At 43.9% G+C, this 23,975-nt stretch overlaps 1 protein-coding gene across 1 annotated transcript in view; it reads left to right on the forward strand.

The window, feature by feature from the left end:
- The window catches only part of sema6cb (semaphorin 6Cb), a 114,407-nt gene that overhangs the window by 47,611 nt on the left and 42,821 nt on the right, over positions 1-23,975 (forward strand). The window contains exons 3-7 of the mRNA XM_071904903.2: positions 13,970-14,169; positions 17,782-17,896; positions 19,781-19,838; positions 23,243-23,299; positions 23,747-23,848. Of these exons, the coding sequence (XP_071761004.2) occupies positions 14,028-14,169; positions 17,782-17,896; positions 19,781-19,838; positions 23,243-23,299; positions 23,747-23,848 (474 nt within the window). The 5' untranslated portion in view covers positions 13,970-14,027. The remainder of the gene's footprint in view (positions 1-13,969; positions 14,170-17,781; positions 17,897-19,780; positions 19,839-23,242; positions 23,300-23,746; positions 23,849-23,975) is intronic.

Raw genomic sequence — 23,975 nt, forward strand, 5'->3', positions numbered from 1 at the left:
CACTCAGCCTCTTGTCAAGGCAGCCACAAGAGTAATGGCCCCGGGTCCCTTCCTGAACACAGACTAATGAGAATCTCAAATCCGACAAGCAGAGTGCATTTATCACGCACTCGCACTTAATGACACCACCGCCCAGGCTCAACAGTACGCTCACGCCAGTATCTAGCCCCATTATAGATGGCCCTGTTTGTCCCCTTGCTCTCCCATTATTACGGCCGCTTGCTCAAACCTAGTGGAAGAATAAAGAGAGAGGAGGAGGAGGAGGAGGAGGAGGAGGAGGAGGAGAAGAAGAGAATCGGAAGCAGTGGTGAGTCGGTGGCTACACAGAGCCTTTGTTTTTCTCCCCTGTCTTATTTCTTCCTGTCCATTGTTTTTTTTCCAGCCCTCCCTGTGTGAATTGGTCTATTCCCAACTTTTTTTATTCTCTTTGCGTCTGCTGCGATCCGCTACTGTCTCGAAAACCTCAAATGCAGATGAGTGGAACACAGAATGCCAACGGCGTCGACAGATGAATACTACATGCACTGCTTTGATGTACCACTATGAAGTGCTGTTTTTATTTGAGGGGAGACATATGGAGGTTTGCACGATGGAAGACGCATCTATCAGGAAAACAGAGAATATCAAACGATTAGAGATCTGATAATGGACATTAAGCAGTATTCTGTGTATGTGCACTGTTGACCACTTAAAACTGCACTAGGCAAGGATTTATCTTAAAATACACCCATCTTATTAGCCTAAATTGGGACCGTTAGATTCCCCAACATGCCCAAATGAAATTATGGTGCTGGGTATGCGCATTTCTCCACCCACTGGCAGAGAGAAATTGAAACTTCAGAGCAAAATACAAACTGTCTCCTGAAGCGAGCGCTCCGTCCAAAGAAAGCTGGACCATTATTAGATCTTTTGCCTCTCTCATCCCTTTGTTTTCCTTTGCTATAAAGCATCACAGACCGGCCGGGTTGGTGAAGAGGAGCATGCTGTGTGCAGTTTACTGAGGTCACATTACATGAATTCATGGTATTGAAGTTCATTTTTTTCAAACGGCTACTTCTCGCTGCCATTTGGAGCCACATGCGAAGTTGCCTGGTGCAGCTGTAAGAGTAAGGACTTGGCAGTAAAAGTATTTGTTAATGTTTTCTCCCCTAAAGGGAAGTTGGCATTTTAGACTCTTAGTGGGGGTTTTTTTTTCTTCATTGTGATGGTAGGAAAGCTGAGCAGCAGCAAGCAGAAGATGAGACACAGGTAAGAAGGGAAGACCTAGGTAAAAAGGTTATGCTGGGATTATATTTTATGGTGGGATTGTATTTTAGACCAGTAGGAGTATGTGTGATTCCAGATTTGCTTTAACCACTGCACCATCTCTAGTGCTTTGTATCCTCTGGACTGTGCAGAATTGAAAATGGAAGTCTGTTCATTGATATTTATATGAGCAATAGCCTCTTCCCGCCTTCCACAGGAAATTTCACCACTCACCCTTGACATGTTAGAAATAATGACATCCTAATACAATGCCAGTATAATCCTCAGTGTCCATCGAAGTGATCTTTATGTTGAGGGAGGGGAAGATGATTTGAGTCCTAATTAGATGGACTTCTGAGCGGGCCGTGGCGCCTCTAATGACTGTTGGGGATTTAGCCTGAGATAAGAGCTTATCCTCCTTAAGTGCCAGAGAAGCTATATTATCTAAACTGGGATCTGGGCCATGCTTTAACACACAGCGCAGACACATTAGAGACACGCAAGGCACACCAACACTCGGACGGAGCAACTCTGCGGTGCTGCCGAGACAGTTAAAGCGCCACATTGTCTGAAGGACAATGATTGATGCGTCTGATGCCACCTTCAAAGAAAGTGAATGGGGTCAGATCATAGATTTGATATGAAAGATGGACTTAGTGAGTGTGATGTCACCCATTGGTTTCTGAAGGGCCGATTTGAAGCCTGGAGATTAGGTTTACGGTCGCTGCCATGTTGATATTTTTTGGAGCCAGAGCAGCCAAAGGGTGGAATCCACTATTGGCAGCACCGCCTACTATTGGCCCATAATTGGCGACTTGTCAATCACTGCACATGCGACCTGTCAATTACATGGAAAACAACCCCATTTTATATCTATATATCCCGTTACTGACACAATTATTTTGAAAATCGCCATAAGGACACACAGAAGAAGTGAAATTAGCTTTTGAGGCCATAACCTCTTGTGGGAAAAAATGGACTATATTTTTAGCAAGAAGTTGGGTTGTGGTCCCATTGACTTGCATGGAGTTGGGCGGTTTGGAGTCTTTTTGGAGCCAGCCTCTAGTGGACATTAGAGGAACTGCTGCTGCCCACACTTAAGTATGGGCTTCAAAATTCACCCGTGGTTTTGGCCGCTTGGGTTAGATCTGTTGGATTGGTCATTGGGTCTGGTTCCCATGGAGATTCCAGTACTGTCCTTCTAACAAATTCATTGACTTGACTTTGTCAACTCAGGAGATAGATTGCTTTGAAATTAACCATTTAAATAGACTTTATTTCCCAAATGCATCCTGTTGTATGACGTGGATCATCGTACATATTTGCTTCATCTAGCTAGTGTGCCTCATTGTCACAGCAATTCGACACTGTTGATAATTTGGTGCTGCCTGTGATGCTCGGTGCCATTGATGCCAGACCTGTCAGCCTGAAACTGAGTGGTGGAATTGATTGTCTGGCTGATTCCAGACCAGTGAGCTGTGAGACGTTGTTCCTCCCCTCTTCATCCTCCTCCTCCTCTTCCTCATTTAGAGTGACTGCCTCTCCCCCTGCCTCTGCTCCATGTCCCAAGGCCAGTTAGAACAAGTCAGCCAGTGTTTGATACTACTTCAGACTGACACAACTTAGCCTTTGGTGAGGTGAGAAGAGCCACGCTACTCCTTCTATTGTATGATTTGCCCATGGCCATTGACTTTTCTTGGACGAGATAGAGTCGTTATAGCAATAATATGAGATAAATGGAGCTTGAAAGCTTCTGGGCCTTTCAGTATGCGTCTGGATGATGTCATCAGTGTGAGACAGCGGTAATAACGGTGAGGTCAGCTGCCACTGTGGGCTACTGCCCTGGAAGGTAGGACTGTCCTGATAACGCCCCCCTCTCTTTCATCTCTCCTCCTCGGGCTTCTGATATGTGATGAAGCTGACGCACGAATGTCGGGTTTGAATGGAGAAGGCGTTTGATAATTGGATGCATGCTCTACGTACAGAGACTGTTTGTCCCAAAGACAATGATGAAGCGTTTAATCTCCGCAGGAACAGCGAACCACACAGGCATGATGATGCCATTATCTCTGCGAGGCACTCTCCCTGAGAAGCCTCACTCTTACCCTTGATTTATATTTCCCTTCATCAGCATCGACCGCTCAGATTGCAAAATCATTCATTTATAAAAGCAAGGCTCGCTGTTTTTGTTCTTGTCTGACTGAAGATGCACCAAATGTACTTTTGTCACACATTCCCTTGGTAGCCATTTCTCCTCTTCTCTTCCTTATAATCTCGTTGGGGTAATGTGACAGGGATGGATCTGCTGGGTGACGGCTGTGTGATTGCCTCTACTAACAAGGGATAAAGGCAATGGAAGGATCTTCACAGCTATTTATCTTCCTTTGATCAATTCTCAACTACTCTGTCTCCCTGTGTTTCATCTTTTGAGTAGGAGCTCTGTGTTGGCACACTTGAAATTGCAAGCTATTCTTTTGTCAAGACTAACACCCATAAGCAGGAAGCCTCTCCATTACATCACAGTGAAATAAAGGATGTTCACTGAGTGAAGGCAGCAGTGATTGTGGTGGGGGGTAAGCTAGGTACCTGATATCTCATCCCTGCAATGCTTGTAAAGTTCTCTCGTTTGAATGAAACCAAACTTTAGAGCTCTGCCACTCATAATCCACTTTTCATCGAGAGGGAATAAAAGTTCCGGTAGATTGATAATTCATGCAGGATGTCTTTCAAAATAGGAAGAGCAAAGAGTTTGAAATGCAAACGGTGCAGCAAGCTAATTGGTACCACGGGGGAGATAGAGATCAAAGAGCCTCTGTGTTAATGGAGAAGTCTCACTCTCTTTTTGTCCGCCACCACGTGAACGGACACAAAGCCACCGTGAAGCCGTCACAAAGGTGGTCCTGCAGCACCCTTCAGGGCTGCATAGCAAAGGTTACACCAAACATGTTTTTCATACATTTATTTCTTCTATTGGCTGTGCTTCTATGGGATCTGACTGAGTCTTGTCATGAGATCAGGCAAACATGAATGAAAATGTGTAAAGTGCTTCTTGCCTCATTCCTTTATTTTACACATATACATGTTTGCAACATTATTATTATTATTAATAATAATAATGATAATAATAATAGTAGTAGTAGTAGTAGTAGTAATAGTATTTGCTACATCTGTTGTCAGGGAGCCATGACTTTGACTCTTGCACTTCTTACTGTTTGTTGCTTGTTATGTTGGCAATCAAGGGATTTAAACTAATTCAGCTGTGGCATTCACAGATAAGAGCATCAGCAAAATGCCTAAAATTATTGTCATTAGTATAAGTGGTGTTAGCATAATTATTAGCTTCAGACTGATATTTCAAGGTGAGTTATAATGCCAGTGTGTTGTTTTTGTTTTGTACAACTTAGCATTGAGTCTAATTATTGTGGCCCTTTCAGTCAGCTTGGCACAGCGCTGCTGATGGATGAGGTTTTCTTTGCGCTGCCCAGGGTTTATTTTGGGTGGTTGCAGCCTTCTGCATTGGCAGCAGAATGAGGGCTTACCAAGCCAAGCCCCCAGAAACCCCATACACACTGCCTAATCAGAGTAGTGTGATTAGGTATATCAGCAGCAGGCATGCACATACGTGTGCACGCGCACACACTAACCACATCTAATCAAAGGAAGGCAGACACTCCACTTAGCTCTGTGTCCCTCCCTTCCCATGAGCTTGTTTCTCCACCCGAGGGAGGCAGACCAGCAGACATGGCCAAAGCCTTCACCCCCCTACTTTGCTGTATCCTGGAGGCCAAACTCACAGTGGCCTCTCAGTGTTGGTGAAGTCTGAAAGCCCCTCTCCTGGCAATATTAAAGACCCACTGGAGAATCCTGAGTCATCTTCTGGATAAACACTGAGAGTACTATCTGTTCACCTCTTCTCCCTCCCGTTTTTCACCCCTTTATATGACTATTAAACCAAGCGTGCTGAATCTTGCCAGCAGGAGTCTTTTAATATCATCTACATCTTGCTAGCTTGTGCCTCTCTTCATGTCCTTGTAGGGGGTCAGCAGTTCTGCGGGAATGATGACAGACTCAGGCAGTACAATAGTCTGTAAAGTGTTTGGGGACAGGAGATTATATCTGCTCATTTCTCCTTTATATCAGCTACTTTCTCCATTGTTTTACTGTCAGAGCAGAGGACAATGTACGGTATTGGAACCGGGGTGTAATGTTTCCATGGTGTGCATACAGACGCTTTGTGTAGTTGCAACTAACTTTGAGATGTTAATGATAGCTGAGACTACAGGGAGAACTCTGAAATTGTATTTTGAGGTTTAGTTTCAAAACTGTGTTAGGGAAATACCTTTTCACGGTATATTACTTATTCCAATGTAAATGTCATCCAGACTGATGTACTTAATTCTCCTGAAATTTTGGCTGCCTCACTTGCATTTTGCATGGATTTATGGTAGGGCTGCATGACATAAGATTACATAACTTGGACTTTAATTTCCATGCACCATTATAGCAAATAAAGGTCGTTGGCAGTTGATGAAATCGCATCATTCCCCTTCCAAAGCTCCTCAGTAAGTCTCCTTGTGGTTCCTTTTGCAATCCCTTCCTCTAAAGTTAGGATACCCAAGCATTTCCCACCCACCTCTAAACATTCCCAAGGGATTGTTCTTAAGTCGATAAGAGTCAGTGTGTGCATCGGCTGACTTCTGCTGTTGGGTCAGATTGAAGTCCCTGAAATAGATAGGTAAAAATAGAAAGAAACACGCACGCACGTACACACACGCACATACACATACACACAAAACATAGAAAACAACAACACTGACTCTGCTTTCCCCCCTTGCCCTGCATTTCACAGCAGTAGCCTCGGGGGGTATCCAATTATGACGCCCTTGAGGGAATGACAGTGCTTGGATTTCTGTCAATACAGGGTTCAGGTAGTGTTTCTCAATAACACTCTGAATTATTGATGACAGTGAGATTGAGAGAAGAAGGGGTAGTTAACATTCACTTTTATGTATGAGGAGGAGAGGGGGATGAAGGAGATTGGGTAGCACGAATGCCACACCGCATATTTTAAACTGATCCGTTTGATTAGGTGACCCTAGGTGAGACTCACTGGAAGATGCCATAAGAAAGGACCCCAAAAGATTGAAGGTGGATCCTGACTGGGCAACAGGGAGCCTCTCTGAAGATGAATCTAAATAATTAACAGGAGGCAGACAAATGAAGAGGATACCACTGGCGCAAGGCTGATCCCTCTTCCACTGATAGCGTTCTGGGCTTTTTTTCCCCCATCCCAAATGGACACAAAGACGATGGATGATGCTTGCAGCGGTTTTCCAGATCGATCAGAGAACCGTCTCAGTGTCTGAGTCCTGCATAGATCCCTCTATGTGAAGTCTGGCCAACTCGCCCACTGTGGCGGGAAGCCTTGAGTTCAGGGCCTGACCGGAGGCAAAGGTACTTTTCTCTGAGACTGATACTAGCACACAAAGCAGTGGGTGCCAGCTCTTTAAAGCAATTTCACTCTTCTTGAATACAGGGTGTTCAATGAGACACAAATATTTACATCCTCCCTCTCGACACTGATACCTTGTGTAGTATCAATACTGTGCCGAAACACTTTTCATAACTTTTGTTGACTCTTGCTGTCGGCTTGGTTTTACCCTGACATCAATCCCGTGAAAATGGTGGCTCACCGAGTAGAGCCCGTACCATAAGGCTCAGTCCTTCCCGCAGCGACCCGGGTTCGAATCCAGCCCGCGGTCATTTGCTGCATGTCCTCCCCTCTCTCTCTATCCCTTACTTTCCTGTCTCTCTCAAACTGTCTCTGCCAATAAAGCATAAAAATGCCTAAAATAAATCTTTAAAAAAAAATCCCGTAAAAATGAGCCTGTGATTCTGGAGTAGAAACCAGGCCCTAATCTGTGGGGACTCCTCCATGAGGACAGAGTAGAGTAGCCTGACATGGGGTGACAATCGATGGCCTCCACCACAGGACGACCCGTCACTTGTCTGAACTCTGTGGGCACCGAGGTTAAAGCAGCACCCCCCCGGGAACGGGCTGAGTGGCAGTGATGGCAGGGAGGGTCCCAACCTCCCCTGACAGACACATCTCATCCAGGATGCCATCCTGCCCTCTGCCTGCCATGGCACAGTGCAGATACTATAAGAGTGAGACTACATTATACTGACACCAGACAGTTGACATACTAATCCAAGAACTAAGGGACTACAGGGACCATTGATTTTCTATTCTTGGTAAAAGGCAAGAAGCCGACCATCACTTCTCTTCGACCTGGGATGCTAATGGACTTTTTAAAATGTTGTCACTGAAGTCCCCTTGAGCCATTCTGTTTTTGCCACTGCACGACCTTTGAAATTTCCCAAAATACCCAGCTCTTCTGTCTGACTTGTATTCAACAGCCCAACTTAGATTTCTTTGCCTGGTCTGTGTCAAATGTTCATTCACAGCACTTGGCTGGTCAAAGACGAATAACTCTGGAAGTGTAAACTATTTCGCATCCAGCTTAAGAATGAAAGTAGAACTACAAATACCTGTAAAGCTGCTCTTACAGTTACATTTGTTTTTGGTATAGCATCTTTCTGTTTTTTAAGCACACATGTTCCCTTGTGAGTTTTAAGTGTTCAACCTCCAGTTTTGGCTGTACCAGTCACCTGTGGTGAGGTCACTTACTTTTGTTTCTGTCAGACCATCTAACTCGCGCACAAACCAGGAGATTTTTTTTTCTTTTTCTTTCTTTGTTTGCAAGCAAAAAAAAAAACATTAATTGAAATTGTCAGTATCAGAACCCCCAAGAAAAAGACTGAAAACCAAACTCTTGTACTAAATATTGCATCAAAATTTCAATGTAGTATTGACTAAGAAACCAAAAGCAGTGAAGGAAAGTCTGAAGGCTACTGCCCTTGATGAACAGAAGTGATCTTATAGAGGTGCTTTCAAAGACATTCTTAATTGGGTCTAGGCTTTAACTACAGTAGGATGAACTCGTTTGCACCACATGTAACACTCGTCTGAAAACTAGCCTATAGTATCCGCCTCTGTATCCTGTGGGGGCTGTTCTCCCAATTATTGCCCAATGCTCCTTGATCCCAATTCCAATTTGCCTCGGCGACGTCTGCGTGGTTAGCCATTGGAAATCTAATTAGCGAAGTTTCCCCTGTCTGAGAGGGTCGAGTGGAGAGTTGAAATAACTGCCGGGCAAAGGAAAGAACTGTTGCAAACAAGTGTCTTGAGCAGACGTCATTGTGTGGAAAGACTATTGATATTCATCACCTAGGTACATACTCCAGGAAACTTTCTTCATCCACGTCATAACTAATATTTGTATGTCATCTATGATTGGTTTCGCTGAGTGGAGTCTGGGAAGGATGAGTCGTGAGTGCTGAGAGAAACTGTGTAAAAGCAGCTCTGTGTGGACAAAGATGAGTCCTGTGAGTGGTGTCATGGGACATCGATCAGATATTGGTGGTCTGATGAACCCTCCTGAAGGAGGCCAGAGACAATATGGCGCAGGCCTTAACAATGAATCGTTTGTACTGCTGTGCACCGTCCATATCATGGGTTGTTTTCCTCCCTGCCACATCAAGGTCCCGTGAAGTTGTTTTGGCAACAATGAAAAGTCATCAGGCAAGTTTTCAAGTATTGGTGTGGCAAAGCAAGGAAAGCAGACAGCTCAGCACTCATGTTATTATTCCCCAAATATTACTTACCAAAAACACCCATTAACCTAATGGGAAATTCGATTCTAGTCATTATAATTCTCAAAAAAATGATTTTATTTCTCAACATGAGGCGTCGCACACAAATGCTTCAAGCTATGCACTTATGATGTAAAGCTAACAGACTTGTGCTGTCTTAACAGCTGGGCAGAGTAATTGTTATTTGAGCGGTTCAGTAGAGGTAAACAGGGCGGAGTAGAGACTGACATAAATTTAACAAACTAAACAAGCATCCCCTACTGCTAGTCTTTCTCTATGTAATGTTTCTCTTAAAACTATTGCTCCACTATGTTGATTTGTTGGTATTGTATAACCCCCCCACTCACCCTTTACCATAACCAGGGTCTGTAGCCCACACTGACCCATATGGCTGCCTTTTTTGGCACTGCCCTCTTGTCTTCTTGGTTTTTTTTATGCCTGTACACTTATACAAACAACATTATTGTTATTATTACTCCTCAAACATTCTGTAAACTTGCTATAGTAGATCATCTGGTCGCCACCAGCGTAGCATTATGATAATATCCAGAAGAGAAACCTGTCTGGTAATGGCCTGTTGAGAGTAGAGGCTAATGTGGCTAATTGCCTTGGAAATTATAGAGGAGACCGGGGATATGATCCCTCATTATGTTGGCCAGTGTATACCACAGATATAATGTGAGAGCGGAGGACAGTGGGGCTCACTCAATTTCCAAAGCCAAGGAGCTCGGAGCTATCCAAGTGTCCAGAGGTGGGAGGTGAGAGATGCTCTTTTCTCTACCTATCAAAAACGAGTGGATTAGCCTCACCGCCGCTGAAGCACCGGTGAGGTCAGAGAATATTAGAGGGTGATTCTGCATTAGGATTTTTCTCCAGTGTTTAGTTGTGTGCAGCAGGTGTTGGCAGAAAATAGACATCCCAAGAGCCAACAGGTGCATACAGTGCAGTGCAGTTGATTGAGGACAAAATTGGCATTTAGGATTTTGATTGTAGGTTTTTATGGCGCAGTGGTCCCTAGCCAAATGGAGGGCCGGGAGGACATAAAAATTTACTTGGAAGAGTTTATGTATGAATTAAAATGGATCCTTTTAAATGCTACCATGGCCTCATCCATGCCTCCCTATAAAGACAGCGATTCTCTCATCATTAAAGTCTCATTTTTGCACCAACTCCGTGAAAGACCCTCACACTCCAGAATACTGTGAGAGGACATCTTATCAAACCACAGATCCGGCACTGTTGGCTAATCCAAATGAATGTCAGATAATCAATGGAGTGCCCCAGCGGCCCAGAATCCCCTGCCCTCCAAAGAGGCCCAACTGCCAATGTCTCCCAGATGGCTTAACAAGTCCAGTTCATTAAAAACAAAACGATCCGAGCCCTCCCATCCAAACCCTAGAACACAGGGAGAGAGTGTGGGACGGGATAAGCGGTGGCTTATTTCCCATCGACAGCTGTCAGCTCATCAGCCCTCCCCTCTCTCTCCAGTCTGCACAGAACACAATCAACTGATTAGGCTTAGTGTTAGGTTAGATTAAGGAAAATCACAAGTTCAGGATTCCAGGAGGGAGCTGCATCGCTGACATGTTTACACGGGAGGGTGTGGTGTGTTTGTAACATTGCAAGTTTTTTGGCGGGCAGCCATAGAGGTGGGGCTGGAGCAGCTGGACCCTTGGTTTGGGTTTCAGATCATGTTCCGTGTTAGTTTGAACCGATCGCTATAGAGTACATCTGGAGAAATCACGGCTCCACGGGATGAACTTAGGGACATCAGATGTTCCATATGTAGGCCGCTTTGAAGGTGCACCTCAAAAGATTTTATGAAGCCACGTCTTCAAGAACTGGGGTTTTTGCAAAGGCCATTACTGACAAACTACTTATCCAGGTTATTCTGGTTCAACTGCACTGTTGACTTTATAGGTCTTGGGCACATACAGCTTCCAAACTTAGATTTTAAACTTCTAAATGTATGTCTGTAATGGGAAGAACGAGTAATTTTCCATGCCAGTCTTTAGGACCTCAACCAGTAAAATGAAAATAATTCAGTCACGCTCTGAGGGTGAAAGATTAGAATCCTGTACAACATTTCTCTCTTCAACATGAATGGATTTGAGAGCTTGTTAGTTTGTTTTTACATCATCATCATCACTGAGCCTCCTTCTCACTCAGCCAACTGCCTATTTAAATGGTTCCCCTCTGGAAAATGGCTAAGGGCCATGAGAATTCAAACTAACCGGTTCCACAGCAACACAGACCCAGCGCCTCCTGAACTATAACTCACTTTACAGGCACCCACCACTTTCAAGACTATGCATTATTCACGCTTTATGCTTTTTTTTCTGTTACTGCTATGTTTTTTTGTTTATTACATTGTTTGTGTCAGTGATGGTGTGTATCTCCGCATGTCTCTGCTTAGTGTGCTGGGCACTGAGACAGTTTTCTAAGCGTTGTAATAATATGGCAATTAATTCTTTAATCTTGAATCCTTTGATTCAACCGAGGGCCAAATCCTAACTCTATCACCTCCCCCAGTCACTTCGGTGCCAAACCCAGAACAAAAGTATGAGCATCAGATCAAAGACAGTTATGCTAGTTTACATAACATTACTACAGCTTCAACCCAAATATTTCATTGTGCAGTTAATCAAAGCTCGAGCAAGCTCCGCTCCTTTTAATGCTGTAAGACTTGCAAAACTTCTCCAGCAGCAGCTCGGGGTTCTGATAAACACATCAAGAGGACTTCATGCTCTCTGTGCCTTGGCTTGTAGTGGAAATTTAAGCTTGACTTTCAGTGTGTCTTACTGGTCTTGCATAAGCTCTTGTACTCACTACGGTTGTCTTGTTTTGCATGAGTCATCCTCACACTCTTCTGGGTTCGTGTTCCTTTGGCTAATATAACACTACAGCTTGTCAATAAATGATCTCTGCCTGCTTTCCTCCCTCATATGCTTATGTTTTTAGGTGCCAATCTCTGTGGATATTCACAACAGAAGCGAGCTAGTTATGCAGATCATTTAAACAATGCCATTTAGAATTGTTCCGCACGTTTTGACTGTAATTTACAGCTATTTTGGAGGTAATTTAAGCACTTGCATAAGTAAAGTTCACTCGAGCCTTTCCTTTGCCTTGAAGGCTTTGCCATTTTAAGTGAAGTTTTTAATGGATCTGCCTCTTGGAATGATGCCACTATAACAAAATCCGTTTGTTCAAGTTGCTGTCCTCTTTCGCGTGGAAAAAAAAAGCCAAATCGGCGTATGAGCCTAATCCATCAGTTATATTGCCCTCATATTTTGCCTACGGCAGGACACACAGGCAGCTGTAATTCATAAAGTAAACAGGAACAGACACCCACCCACTCCCCTGGATTTATGGCGTTGTGATCATCGCTTGACCTCATCGCTAAATGCAGTCTTCTCCCCTGCATTTAAATGAAGCGGACCGTTATCAATATTGATGGCAGTTCATGTCTCTGTTGACTTAATTTTCTGCTCCCACTTAAAAACCATGCGGCCCAAGTCTCACTGCCAAGCGACACAGTACATAAACTTGGGTGGATGGTTTGCAAGAAGCCCCTTGGAGGACGCGCTGCCCTTAATAAGTTGGCGTCGAGCACAGGTCATCACATTTTGAAGTTTGTTTCAACAAATCCCTGTGCCGTCCATCTGTCGTTGTCTCTTCCCTCAGATATCAAGCAGATGTGAAAATTAGCATTTCTACACAATCCCAGACTGGTGCGCAACTACCAGAGCTGTTAATTATTCCCAGACTGAAACTCAAACTTGCATCTGAACTTTTTTAGTAGAGCCATTCTCAGGGCTCCTCTGTCAAGCAATTTTCTTAAAGTTGTAACCTGTGAGATTCATTTTTTTTGTTTTATTTTTTTTTTGTCTCCATCTTTGTTGCTAAGCACTCACTGTGGTGTTTATGCACTTCAATTCCCAGAGATCACCTGTCAGTCAAACAGTGTGTGCAGGACTGTGACATCTTTTTCCTTGGATTTTCTGTTTGTGCAGTTTGAGTTTCTCTAGGTGGCGCTCTTCTCTTTGTCTGTTCAGCCATGGTGGCTATCACTGCTCATGCTAACTACTGACTTGTTCTTCTAATTATTCAAAAACAGTTGCTGTTACTGCTTCTAGTAATGTAATGTTCTCTGGAAAGACCGACCTGACACCGGGTGTGTAGAACAACAAATGTAACAAATGAAGCAAATGTAATAGCTTTCATGAACTGGGTATAGGTTGAGTCACCATCATTTTATATCAATTTGTGACACAGTAGGAAAACGGAAATTTATTCATATACATGAAAATGTATAATAATAATAAATTATTACTTAAATGTTAAGTTGTTGTTTTCCATATGTCCATTAACCTCAGTAGCTGATGCTGCCGTCAGGGCCAGGTGTCATGGCGGGCAAAGTGAGGTGTTCTCCTCAGGGGAGGCGAAGGTTTAATTGTGCCAAGTCACCTGTGAAAGACTAGAGGTTGCTAGTAAATGAGCCAGGTGTCCCGGTGGCCAGGGCCCCGGTGGCCTGCTCCTCTCCTCGCTGCTTCCTCCTTTGTTCCCTCTCTCTCTCTCTCTCTCGCTCTCTCGCTCTCTGGCTTTCCCTCTCTCTCTCTCTCTCTCTCTCTCTCCCTCACTCTATCTCCTCTCTGCGTGTGTCTGTCTGCACGCTCACATCTTGGCGGTTCAGCTAACACTCAATCACATCGCCGCATTGGCATAAGGCATTGCATGCTAATAAGAGCTTAGCTGCCACCTTTAAAAGTTGCTGTTGCCATTATTCAGTCATGTAATTGTTGCATGTTAATTTTACCATGATTAAAACGTGTCTTTATGTGTGCAGCTCATATAATTTACAGGATTAGGACTGCTGTAATGTGCTCCAATCTCTAGCAGTACTACCTGTCCAGCAGTATATATTTACAGTGTGCTTGTAAAAGACATAGTTGGCTATATTCTGATCTGTAAACCCTGATAACCATGCTAATCTTGTGTCTGGTCTCAGGTGGAGGTGGATCTGCTGTCGGCCATGTGTTTCTGGTGAGGCCTCGTCATCTGCCACAATGAGGCTGGTGCCCGGCTCGCCTCGACCCCTCCTGCCGGTGGTCCTGGCTCTCACCTTAACCGCCGTCTTACCTCAGCTGTCCTCAGGAGCCACGCCCTTCCCCCAAGACCTGGAGCCAATCAGCATCGTGGGGAGAGAATGTAAGTTCAAGCTCTGTTGTGTTGCCATGGTGATCCTAGATGCAGGAGCAGATGAAGAAAAGCGAGGGTCACACCAGGCATTATATCTCCTCTCAGTGGAATATTGCTAGTTGGATGGCTGTGTTTAAGGGCACGTTCACAGCGAGCATATTTGTAGCGTTTTATTCGAACCCTGGAGCGTTTACTCCCGGAGTTTGGTTTGTTTGGGCAGGTGAGAACAAGGCCATTTGAACTTGGGTGGCACCAAATAACACACTGAGACACACCTGAAAATGCGGTTCTTGGTCCTCCTCCAAGCGAACTGCGGTGCGGTTCATTAGGAGTGAGAATGTAATCCAAACCAACTGCAGGAAACGACCCTAATACACAAGGTCTTATAGGTGTAAGGAGACAGATTTTGACATCTGATAACCAGCAATTATTCATGTTCGCAAAGCCTAGCATAACAAAATCAACCGCAGTCGTGACTGATGCTCATATTCAGCAAAGCTACATGTGAGTCTATATGGCTTTTACAAGCTTTTCACTTGTAATTGGGCAGTGTGAACCTAAACGACCCACATACAAAAATGCAGCAAGGTAACGTTTTCCACTGTGGTTCAGACCAAAGAAAACAAACTGTAGGTGTGATTGCACCTGGAGAATTACCAAGTTCAAAGTACAGCACCAAGATTATAAGCTAATATTTTGACTGGGGGAGATTATTGACTACTGTGACACACTTATCACACTGCCTCATTGGAGCACCCTAGGGCCCCATCAGCAGCACCCAATCACTGGGGAGGTCTGCAGAGGAGGTCCTGGCTGGTAAACGTAATGGCCCATAATTGATTTAAGAGGTGGCTGAGACCGTGGCCCGCACACTGTAATTGATCTATCTGGAAGAGAGTAACGCAACCATTAGCAGAAATAGCCACGCTAATAGTCCTATATGTGGAGCTCCGTCCCAGGTGTAATGAGAGCCATTTGTCACCTCTGGTTCCAGCAGGTGACAGCGTGGCGGAAGGCCCCGCACAACTCCCCGAAACGTCCATTATGTATGATAATACATCGTCAGCCCAAGGTCTCAGAGATCATCCCTCCCTTACTACTTTTTTAACGGAGAGGGGGCAGATGACTCACCTTTTTAGTCTTTTTTTCTTTTTTGTAATAGACAGTTGGCATGCATACAGAATATGGTTCGACCGATACGGACCTTTGAAGGCCGATACCGATATTTTTGTATTGGAGCTGCTGATATCGAACATCTTTAAATTACAAGTATTCAGTGTTTCCCCCCAGAATGTTATTCTTCGTGTGTCATACTCCAGCTGATTTAACTGAATACAGCGCCTTCAACCAGAGAGGAGGAACTCATGATTTAGACCACAACGGGACACTAAAATCAATACTCCAATGATCTCCACTGAAATCAATACTCATGAAAATCTTTGAGATGGGTTGGCAGTTATCTAAGCCAGGGTGGCGCACCTCACCTGTTCTATGGTAGGTGAAACTCACTTACTGCCTTTTAAATGAAAAATCGTTAATGAACAATTAAATGAAACAAAAATGTGCAGAGGAAATACCATTTCATTGCAGGTTTTACAGATTGTTTTTCAGTAGCTGTGGTCAGGGAGGAACCTGGACGACACTGACTGGCAGATATCCGATATTTAATAAAAGCCCAATATCGGCAAATCGATATATCGCTCTGACCCTAATGCATACTAAGGGAGACACAGGATAGAAGGTACCAGTAGGATTCAGTTCTTAGCCAGCAGGGTTACCTGTGGTTCCAGAGGCAGAGGTCTTAACTACCGCTCCATCTCTGGACACCCTCACCTGCTGCTGTTAATTGCAGCGAACTGGGGAGAATATCGCCGTGAGCAGTACCCCAAAACTTTAAAGGAAGTGAAAGTGCTGAAGAGTAATTAGAAGACCTCATTCGCCAAGGGGAGGATGGTGAGGTGGGCCGGCGAGCCACTGGGAGTCTCCCCGCCAGACAGCACAGCGAGGTCCACCACTCAGCCAGTCATTAGGAGTTTAAATCTTTAAACAGTCGATTCAAGACGAGTGGTTAGGGGAACGTACGGCTCCCTGTAGAGAGGGTAATTTCAGATTGCGGTGTATTTCTAGCGGGGATTGCTAATTCAGCAGCAGACCAGGTCAGATGGGAGGCTGCAGGGCACTTAATACAGTACTTTACAGATCCAATACTCCCTGGCCCTGAGCTGAATCTCTGCTTGGGAAAAAGGGGAAACGGCACTGGAAGTTTCTTTGATGTAGCAGACAGCCTGGTGTCAGTAATGAGCAGGCTGATGTTATTCAGACTCGGGCAGCAGGTTTTTGAATCGAACGCGTGTGAGTAATGTTTGTTTATTGCCTGGCTGTCACTCCCCCATGATTAACGAACTGGACACCAGCTCCTACTGTTGGAATTAAAATTTCTCTGTAGCGAGTTAGTCACAACATTGGAGCTGCAAATGGCAGAGAGGGGGGAAAAGGAAGCAAGAAAAATGAATTTGGGGCTTAGTGCAACCTAGAGCTGATATTAAATCACCCTTTTTTTTCTTCTGCTCTCATTGCACCACTTCTCTCAGTTCATCTTATCTCACCGTTTTTGTGCCGTTGCACACAGACACATAATATCTCTTTTTTTGTGCACGAATACGCCTGATTTCCAGAGAATCATACGCTTGATTTCTTTGCTGTCTGCGGTAACAGGGATTTTATTTTTTTTTGCCTTTATTTAACCAGGTAGTCTTGACGAAGGCATTCAGAGTGTTTTCTTCTTACATTGCGTTCATGACGACACTGAACTGCGAACCCTCTGACCTCCAAAGGCAGAAAAATTCCATTTCGACATAAGTTGACCAGACGGCCTCGTTTTCCAAGCACATTCCTTTGATTTGTTGCCTTGTCTTCACTTGGCACGTTCCCCAGACATGTCTGTTAAAAAATGCTTACCAGCAGTCATTTATTTAAATCAGACTGACTTCTGTGACACGAGCATCTTATTTGCAACTTTGGAGGCTATTTTTCCCTTGCTTATCCTCCCCCACAGCACACATTAGCATATGTGTTGTGGGTCTTCAGTACAATAGGCCGAATTGTTACCCAGGTTTAGCATTTGTTGGACAGAATTGGTGTGATATTTTTTATCAGCTACTGATTCTATGTTAATAAATGTTCTAGTACTGTCTTTATGTATGCATGAATTAAATGTATTGCAAAGCTGTAAATGGTTGTAAATGCTTCGGTTTTAATATTTAATATCGGAATAAAATCAACTTGTATTGTGAGTTATAATGACATTTGAAACTCTTTATTCAGCGCACCCTACCTTGCAGAAATCTTTGTCTTTACACTTCTAAGAAAAATCTGGATTGGAGCATTAAATGTACAAGTTCAAAATCTTATGTTTTTCTTCATGTGTAGGCTAAAAGTTTTATTCTTAGTGGATTGTCAACAAAACTACAAAGGGATGGCATATGTTTTTGTCATGTTTTCCAACCTAAACATCTGAATGATCCTGATCCTTAGCTGAGAAGTCGTTAGCTGGAACCTTCTGACATTATAAGTTTATCTTGAATGTTTTCTTTTTCTCTGTCCATCTCCTGTCCCACACAGACTCCTACCTCTACCCCAGCTTCCAGGGCCTCATGTCGGACAACGACACGGTCCGCCTGGGCCTGGACTTCCAGAGGATGCTGCGGATCAACCATATGCTCTACATCGCTGCCAGGTCGGTCATCACCAGCTACCTGCCAGTTTACCAATACACAGGATCTGATGTAGCCATCCTTGTGCTATTTACCAAGGTTGAAGGCCTATATAGAAAGCTGACTGGGATATTAGAGAAAAGGAGGAGGTGTCATTGGAGATATAAAGCAGGCACCTTCAATGGCCCACTCACTGCTTCCATCTGTAAATGCTAACAATGAACATTTGCATATCCACACTGAGTTCTGTATGTTACCACCATTTATACATGATGGCAAATAATGCAAATTTGCACCTTTTGCACATATTTCTGTACATATGTTAACCTCCATCTGTGAATCTCTTCATGTCAATAGATTGCAATGCATATTTGCACGTCCGGAGACATTTATGTTTACAGTATCTTCTTCCATCTGTGCATCTGTTCATGTGAATAGCTACTGCAGGGATGCACACTTCCAAATCTGCTTCAGACCTGAAAATCCATCAGCAAAGACACTGTATCTTATTTATTTGTTGTATTATTCTCACTTTGATTGTTGTAATTACTTAGCATGTTATCTTCAGCACTCTATTTGTCTTCTTCTAATCTATATGCTGTTCTCTGCTGGTGGGATGACCTAATATCGCCACAGGAAACAAACACAGGAATTAAAGTTTCATCTAGTGTTTTATTTATTTAACCAGGCATGTCAACTAAGAACAAATTGATGGCTAGTTAAGAGGCAAAAGGCCTCTTGATGGGGAATTTGGGGGAAAGAGGACAAAAAAGAACAAAAAAAAACAGGGCGAAAGGACAAGAAGCAGTTTGCAAAAGGCAACAGAAATCGTTATATAAACAGTAATGTTGGAAGAGACAGTAAAGTAGCACAGGCATAATCTGGACAGACACACATAAAGACTTGGAGACTGCAAACAGCATAACAAATAACACCATCAACAACAAGGACACCACTAAAAGCAATTAAAACATGCAACAAAAACATATGGCAGCACCCACAGAGAAGTTGGTGTGGCCATTTTGCTTGGAAACTGTTGCATGTGTGTCTGTAAATGTCTCTGGAGTCCTTGAAGACCGAGAGAGAAAGGGATGGAATTGTCAAATTTCAGAGTCTTTTTCAGAGTCTTTCTTTTTTTTAATCTAACACCTCCAGACGGCTCAACAGTAAATTCTGGCATCCCAACCCCCTCTATTCCCACTGCCAGCACTGATCAGACCTGTACTTGGCTACAGTAGACTTTTACTACTGGTCAGTTATCTCAGCCAGCCCCTTTCCTCCACACCAAACCGCTATTAATCTATTCGGTGTCATCTCTCAGCCTAATTGCATATAGCTCCTCTCTCGATCAAGATGTCATAGGTTAATTATCTAGAAAGTATGAGGTCCCACCTCTTCTGCCCATTTTCATTGTGCAAAATGCATTATGCTACAATGTTGGCCCCCGTCCCAAACTGCAGCACTCTGCCTGCCAAGAAACCCCGTCCAAAAAGGTATGGAGATTCTTAATGTACCTAAGTGGACTTCATATTTTCCACAGCTGCACACAACAAAGTGCAAGGCTCACTTCACAAAGTTATTCTTATGGGTTATGTCAATGCTTGGAAAACTCTTGTTGCTCTTCTTCAGAGGTTGTCCTCTGCAGTCAAAGGGGGTTTGATCTCTTTTTGAAAACCAATAAACTCTCCTCTGGTGTTGTCTATCAGTAATCCACCTCTCACTGTGGTGTTGAACAGCTCTAATCAATCCTATTTAAAGGGATGGAAGCGTTTTTTTGGGGGAGAGCAGGTTTTGGTAAAATGGTAGAATCAGAGGTCCATGGAGGGTTGCATTCAAAAGCCTCAAAGCTGAAGAAAGGTGAGTGGAGACGGGCCACTAATGCTGTGTTGACTGTTGATCTCTTGCAGGGACCACGTGTTCGCCGTCAATCTCGCCACCTCCTCTGAGCAGATCATCCCACAGCAGGTAGGCAAGTCTTTCCCATGATCATGACTCCAAACCCACTGGCGTTCCCCTCTGTGTACTGCAGTGTCGCCTCTTTATGAGCTGGGCATCGTTAGAAATGTTTGGTAGTTGGGTCTGATGCTTCATAATCAATACCAGTCCCAAGATGCAGCTTTTTTGATATATCTGTTTGTTGAATCAAAATACATTATCTTAGAGAACATTACTTGCACATCCCATGTGCTTTCCTAAAATGAATTGGGCCACGGTTGATTTCCTCAATGCAAATTCCCATAACCAACTTGAATTCTCATTCTACGAATCCAACATTTTGATGCTTTTTGATACCTTTTGATCCTTTAAAATCAATATCAATAATAAGTAAGGTACTGATCTGTAATCCAGCCCTACCTCCTATCATTTTGCTTCAATTAAGTTTAAATAGGTTTTATGGTCCCTAGGGTTATAAATATAGAATAAAATCATGAACATAAATGAGCATGAGGTTCTCACATGTCAACAGTGATATTCTGGATGATATATCTCTAGTAATGATAGACCAACCTGTTCTAAAGATGGGTTCAGTGCAAGGCATGGCTCTTTAGACTTCAGAAGACTATTTTGTTCTTGTTTTGTTTCTGAAGCACACAGTCTGCTTTTACACAAAAAGTCCCTTGTAATGTTTGTATCTCATTATTTTCATCTCTACCCTTTGCCTGTCTTTTCATTCAAGTATTAAGCAATCTCTCTTCAGACATATATCCAATAGAAGTGGAGCGGTGCTCTTGTGGCTTTTGAAGTGCCACGCTCACTCCTATCTGAATCTCATTTGTCAAACATGATTGCACTTAAATAAAAGCCCTCCAAGGCTTGGACTTTTTGTTTGCTTGTATTTAGATTAGCCTCAAGCACGGATATTCATTCCCATAAGGCCACCACTCCATGTCAAGGAGATCCAAGCTATTGATTTGGGTGTTGACTGTGGTAGAAAGAAATGAGAACCGCGGAGCACTACAATGCCGGTCCATCTGTTTTTTCCAGCAATGTATGTGTGAACTTAGATATTGAATGTTTGTATGCGGTGCGTTTTTTTTATCCATTCACCCAGACCTGTGCCCCTCCCAATGCGACAGTAGGAATTGAGTGGAAAATTAATGAAGACTCCAGCTATATGCCACTGTTGCATTCCGACTTTCCGATTCCTGTTATCCGGCCGAGCCAAGATCATTAGTGTGTGACTGAGTTATATCGCCAGAAAACGGTGCGTCCTCTTCATCATAGATCCATTCCTTCGCTTGGGCTCAATTTCAAACCAGTTCCCCATCTTTCACGCGCCGGGCTCATCCACATTCTCCCCTTCACTGATCTCCCTGGGCCTGGGTGGCCATAAGTAATTATTAGTAAACCAAATCGAGCGTGGACGAGGGAGGGCCTATTACCATAATGCTGACTCCTATTGAATCCTATCAGATCTTCAAGAAGGAGAGGACAGGACCTAGAGGGAAGAGGGTTGGTTTAAAAATCAGAGACAATAAACAGAGTCTGCCATATCCTGCTCAGAAAGTGATTGGTACCTTATTCCCCACCATTTCGAGTGATCTTTTCGAGTTTCCAGAACACCGCCTCTTTTTGCATTCTTCTTAATAATAATAATTATAATGATAAACTTTATTTATATAGCACCCTTCGTACATAAAATGCAGCTCAAAGTGCTTTACAATAAATAGAGGAAAAGACAAATTAAGGTAAAATACAGAGTGAGAGAAAAACAGATCGATTTAAAACATTAGACAGTTTAGAAATCAGATCTTACAGAATGGAAATAAAGTAACATTGGTTTACTACATTGATCAATGGTCCGTAGATGTAAAGCAGGAAGCAGGTCTCCTCCTCCTTGTGGTCCGACTCTCGGTATCCAGGATGTTATTAACACCATGCCTCATAGTGTCTTATAGCAGTTGTTCTTAACTCTGGTCCCCGAGGCCCAGAATACTGCTGCTTTTCTACTCTCCCAGGTAGTTAATTGCATTCACCTGTCATCCCAGGCCTAAATAGTTCCTGATTAGACAACTGGAATGAAAACTACCCGGCTAAATAAAAAAAAAACCAAGCAGCACTCTGGGCCCCAAGGACCGGAGTCGGGAACCTACTGGGCTGTAGGACGAGTTGATGTTTCAGATGCACAACGTCCAGGATTCATAGCTCCCACCAAGTATTACAGCTACCGTAGTGTCCAGGCTGTAGTCAAGACCACCTTAGTTAAAGCAGAAGTTAGTCCAAGTCAATTCCAAGACAAAGGTCCAACCGAGTTCGAGTCAAGACCGGGTCCAAAGAAGTGAAGACAGAGACCAAAGCAAATTGTGCCCAAATCAAGATCAAGACCAACATAGACAGTATTTCCAAATGTAAAAATAATGATGAACAGAGATATAGATCTGTCTTCAGGAGCTCTGAGCTCTGTACTAAACCCTTCAACACCCAAGGCATTAAGGCATAGGATTTTGACTAATCAATGCATAAAGGTTTGAGCACCATTACATACAATTCGCAGGTGTAATCCCTTAAATTGTTTGTAGCGCTGAGGAGAAAATAAACGCAGGTGGACGAGGTGGAGAAAAATTTATCTTTGGAAATGTTTAGATAGGCAGGAAAAAGTCAAGTCAACATTCAACAGCGAGACGAGTCCAAGGCGTTAGAAAAATGGTTTCAAAGACCGGACTCTAGACCGAGCCCGCACTCGAGTACCACAGCGCTGCCTAGTGTTTAGAAGAAACCTCATTCCCAGCATCCTCGGCGGTATCGATAAGCTCACAGGGAAGTTGGGTCAGTAAATTATCCTGCAGAGTTGGCAGTGGATGGGAGCCGCCGGCCAGTGCATTAAACCTTCAACCAGCCGACCTTGTTAACAAGTTGATGGATCTATTTCTATCACAGCCCACCAGTGGAGGCACGCCTAGCCGACTAGCGCTGCTACAATGAAGTGTGTGTGTGTGTGTGTGTGTGTGTGTGTGTGCACCCATGTGTGTCTGGGGGATGAGGGCATGGGTTTTGGCCGGTAGGTTAATTGGAGCTAATTGTCTGTTCCTCATATAGACGCTGAAGTGATGCACATATCCTTTGTGGTCCTTTGATCCCCATGTGCGTACTCGCTGATCTACACTTAACTCGCAGAGTGATTTTTATCGTTGAGGAACCATAATGCTTAGCTGCCCACCGACAAGCTATGCAGGCCGCCTCAGGCATTTCTGATATGTGTCTGTTTGTTTGTTTGTTTTTTTTTTCCCGCCGACAGTTTATTGAAGTTAATGAGATTTTCATCACAGCTGTCTCGTAATAGCACTTGAACGATTGGGAGCAACAAAAGCTGGGATGGTGAAAAACAGCTTGTCTTTGAGCTGACAGTTGGCTGTCTGTTCATTTTTCAGAAACTGACTTGGAAGACGAAGGATGTGGAGAAGTGCACAGTGAGAGGGAAAAACAGCGTGAGTATTATCTTCCAGACACACACACATCCTCCTCTCTCTCTCTTTTCTTTTCTTTTTTGCTCTTGTTTCTATTTCTCACTCCCTCTCGGTCTCGTCCTTCCTTTTGCCTCCGTCTTCGTTTCCGCCGCTCCCTCACACAGTGAAGTTTTAAGGCGAGGTGTGCAGCTAGCTTATCAGAATCATTGCCTCAGCCATCAGGAGACACAGACTGGGGGTTTCAGCATAGCATCAGCCTCCCCAGAGCTGTAGTGAAACCAGAAGGATCAGCCTGGGGATTATGGTAATGACTATAAAACAGAGAAATGTTGTGTGTGTGTGTGTGTCAGTAAAAAGTATGCCTAAGTCCCGCTTTGATTCTGTAGTTGCTGCGCTAGAAGCCGACATGGACTTAGTCCCCGATGCACAATAACATCAGCTGTTTGCCCCCCCCCCCCCCCCCGACAGGACGAATGTTACAACTACATCAAAGTGCTGGTGCCACGTAACGACGAGACGCTGTTCGCCTGCGGCACTAACGCCTTCAACCCCACCTGCCGCAACTACAAGGTAAGACACTGATACACGGTTATCGCTTTGTGTTTCCTCCTGGCCCAGATTGTTGGAAAAAACGCAATTATAGGTAAGAGATTTCACATTACAGCCATTATCAGGTGTGTTTGGCTGTGACCTTCTG

The sequence above is a fragment of the Centroberyx gerrardi genome, chromosome 12, assembly GCF_048128805.1.
Source record: "Centroberyx gerrardi isolate f3 chromosome 12, fCenGer3.hap1.cur.20231027, whole genome shotgun sequence".
Taxonomy (NCBI): domain Eukaryota; kingdom Metazoa; phylum Chordata; class Actinopteri; order Beryciformes; family Berycidae; genus Centroberyx; species Centroberyx gerrardi.